The sequence below is a fragment of the Otolemur garnettii genome, unplaced genomic scaffold (assembly GCF_000181295.1).
Source record: "Otolemur garnettii isolate 467f Iridium unplaced genomic scaffold, OtoGar3 scaffold00014, whole genome shotgun sequence".
Taxonomy (NCBI): Eukaryota; Metazoa; Chordata; class Mammalia; order Primates; family Galagidae; genus Otolemur; species Otolemur garnettii.
This window is the reverse complement of record NW_003852409.1, coordinates 31,217,883-31,221,358: the sequence shown is the minus strand read 5'-3', so window position 1 is coordinate 31,221,358 and position 3,476 is coordinate 31,217,883. Positions and strand designations below refer to the sequence as shown.

At 48.1% G+C, this 3,476-nt stretch overlaps 1 protein-coding gene across 1 annotated transcript in view; it reads right to left on the bottom strand.

The window, feature by feature from the left end:
• Positions 1-1,333, bottom strand: part of GLE1 (GLE1, RNA export mediator) — a 55,057-nt gene extending 53,724 nt beyond the window's left edge. The window contains exon 1 of the mRNA XM_003785353.3: positions 1,127-1,333. Coding sequence (XP_003785401.1) covers positions 1,127-1,225 — 99 coding nt within the window. The 5' untranslated portion in view covers positions 1,226-1,333. The remainder of the gene's footprint in view (positions 1-1,126) is intronic.
• Between the last annotated feature and the right edge of the window lie 2,143 nt (positions 1,334-3,476).

The window sequence follows — 3,476 nt, the reverse complement described above, 5'->3', positions numbered from 1 at the left end:
AAAAAAAAAAAAAAAAAAAAGCCTGAGCCAGAGATTCTACTTCCAACATTTAAGGGATAATAATTAGAATATTTTGGAAACCCCTCAAAAAAAAAAAAAAAAAAGAAACCAGCCTGAGCCAAGAGTGGGATCCCTATCTCTACTAAAAACAGAAAAATTAGCTCAGCATGCTGGAAAGCGCCTGCAGTACCAGCTACTCCTGAGGCTGACGCAAGAGGATTGCTTGCGCCCAGGAATTTGAGGTTGCAGTGAGCTATGGTGATACCACTGCACTCTAGTAGCCCAGGCGCCAGAGTGAGACCCGGTCCTCTCCACAAAAGATATAACTTGTGTGATTGGGATTTAACCCTATTGAATGTAAGAGCTGCATATTTAAAAACTGTCAAGAATATAAAAGGGAAATTATTTAGAACTGTTTCTCACAGATGTCTGAACAGACAAGACTACGTCCTACCTAAAGCTAACTACTAGTAACTACTAGCTCCCAGGGAATGGGAGCTCTATCTCTACAACATCCGACCCTCGGGTACAGGGCTTTGCAAATACTACATACAAGACTACGCCCCCCATTAATTTCCAGGCCCTCCAAATGCTGTCTAAAAATTTGATCATGTCGGGCGGCGCCTGTGGCTCAAAGGAGTAGGGCGCCGGCTCCATATGCCAGAGGTGGCGGGTTGAAACCCAGCCCCGGCCAAAAACCGAAAAAAAAATTTTTTTTTTAAATCATTTCACTGTCAGCAATGGGTTAGGTCATGTTACTCGTTCGCTGCTAAATCTGGAGCTACTAGCACACGAGACAAACAGTAAATTAACTGAACCTGAAAGCCCAGGGTTGCTTCGACAACAGAAGAGGAGGCGCCTAACTCTGGTTGAAAGTATCAACCAGAGTTAGGCACCTTCAGAGAGCAAGGGCAGCCTGAAATAATAGGAGGTCCCTGAAAAGCCAGAAGAGGTTAAAGTGGACAGAAATCCTGGCAAAGGGAGACGCAGACACAGGGGTCAAGAAATAAATGCAAGGTGTTAGAACGCACGAGATCCCTGGCCCAGGAAGTGTCAAGGGCTAAGGAAGAGCAAGGTTGCGTCGCGAGGGGCAGGACAGCCTGGCCCCTCCGGGCCCACTGCTCACCTCACCGCGCTGCAGACAGTCGCGATGATAGCAAAGGCGACCTTTGTTGGAACTGCGCAGCGCCTGCAGGGTCTCCCAGCAGCGACCCTCAGACGGCATGGTCCGCCCTCTTGCAGTTTCTCAGAGGCACCGCTTGTGACAAAACAAGCCCTCGAATCAGCCGCCTGGAAGGAGAGCTGGCTTCCGCTTCCGGGGCGCGAACGCAGCGTGGCTCCTCCCTTAACGTCCGCACGCCGCACGTGCGGTGGCCAGCGCGCCTGCGCCGAGGGCAGCACTCCCCGGGAGGTGTCTGGCGTGCTGGAAATGTATTTAGGCAAACTGGAGCCTTTTGATACCGTTCACAGCATATATTTTTGGTTGGTTGGTTGGTTGGTTGGTGGTTGTTGTTGTTTTAGACAGAATTGTGCCGTGGCGTCACAGCTCACAGCAACCTCCAGGTCCTGGGCTTAAGCGATTCTCTTGCCTCATCCTCCCGAGGCAGGCGCCCGCCACTATGCTCGGCTTTTTGTCGCAGTTGTCATTGTTCAGCAGGCCCAGGTCGGGTTTGAACCCGCCAGCCTCGGTGTATGTGGTCGGCGTCCTAACTATTAAGCCATGGATGCTGAGCCTGTTTACAGTACATAACATCTGCCCCTGTCTACACAAAGACTTGTACCTACAGTAGTATTCGTAGCAGCGTTATTTATAATAAGCAAAAAAAGCCACCCATGTGTTCATCGACTGGTGAATGAATAACGTGTGGTACTACATGTAGGGTTCCCCAGTTCCCTCCACTTGCTGTGTCAGTCTCACAGTCTGTCTTAATGGCTCTGTGACCCAGCCAGCTGCGAGTTTTCCCCAGCAGGCTTGCAGCCAAACTCAGGCCTTGAACAATCCCAGGCGCTAATAAAGGTATCTAAGTTATTGCCCATAACACTAAAATAAACTGGCACTGCCCATGAGACAAATTCCTCAAACGCATATGAACTCCAAACCTTGATTCCCCATCACTGGGGATGTAGCTGCATAGAGCACCCCTTCTCTCGCTGTCCACCTGGAGAATTGCTGCAGCACTCTAAATTCCCCTGGTGAACAGGTCGGATTGACCACACAGGCACTTAGTGCTTGCTTGGAATCCCAAACAACCCCATCTGCGAGCAGCTTAGGGCATTCTCCTGTGGGAATTCCTTGGTGGTAGCTTTTGAGGCAATTCTAGCCCTAGGCTCTCCCGTGAGAGAAAACCCTATATCCACACAATGAAATACTATTCAATCGAGACCAGCCTGAGCATGAGTGAGACTCCGCCTCTAAAAATACCTGGGAGTTGTGGCAGGCACCTGTAGTCCCAGCTACTGTGGAGGCTGAAGCAAGGGGATGGTTTGACCCCAAGAGTTTGAGGTTGCTGTGAGCCATGACCCCTATAGCACGCTACCCAGGGCAACAGAGTGAGATTTGTCTCAAAAAAATAAAATAAAAAAATAAAAGTGCTGGGCGCGATGGCTGAGGCCTGTAATCCTAGCCCTCTGGGAAGCCGAGACAGGTGGATAGCCTGAGATTGCAAGTTGGAAAACCATCCAGAGCCAGAGCAAGATCCTGTCTCAAAAAAAAAGAAAACAACAACATAGCCGCCATTGTGGCGGGTACCTGCAGCCCCAGCTACTGCGGAGGCCAAGGCAAGAGAATGGCCAGAGCCCAAGAGTTTGAAGTTGCTGTGAGATGTGATGCCACAGCATTCCACCGAGGATGACAAAGTGAGCTCTGTCCCCCCAAAAAGGAAAAGAAAATGATGTGGGATTAGATAATGATGATAGTTCACAACGTGAATGTGCTAAAACCCACTGAATTACATATACACTTTTGGATTTCATAATATAAAAATTGTATCTCCATAAAAATAAAATAAAATATCAGGGCGGCCCCTGTGGCTCAAAGGAGTAGGACACTGGCCCCATATGCTTGAGGTGGCGGGTTCAAATCCAGCCCCGGCCAAAAACTGCAAAGAAAAAGAAAAATATGAGTCACAATTGAGACAGCTCTAACTGGAACAGCTCACAACAACCTCAAACTCCTGGGCTCAAGCAATCCCCTTGTCTCAGCTTTCTGGGTAGCTCAAGAGTTTGAGGTTGCTATGATCTATGACCCCATGGCTCTCTACCCAGGGTGACAGTGAGACTCTGAGTCAAAAACAAAAAATTATACAGATATATACATACATGTTGGTGTAAATTTGCCAACTGTCCTTTCTTGCAAAGGTCTTTCTGATACTTTAAGTTCAAGTCCAAAGTCCATTTACATTAAGGATATGAAATTGGGCTTGGTTTTGTGGCAGTGATAGCTAGTAGTGTTTTGGTTTTTTTTTTTTTTTTTTTTT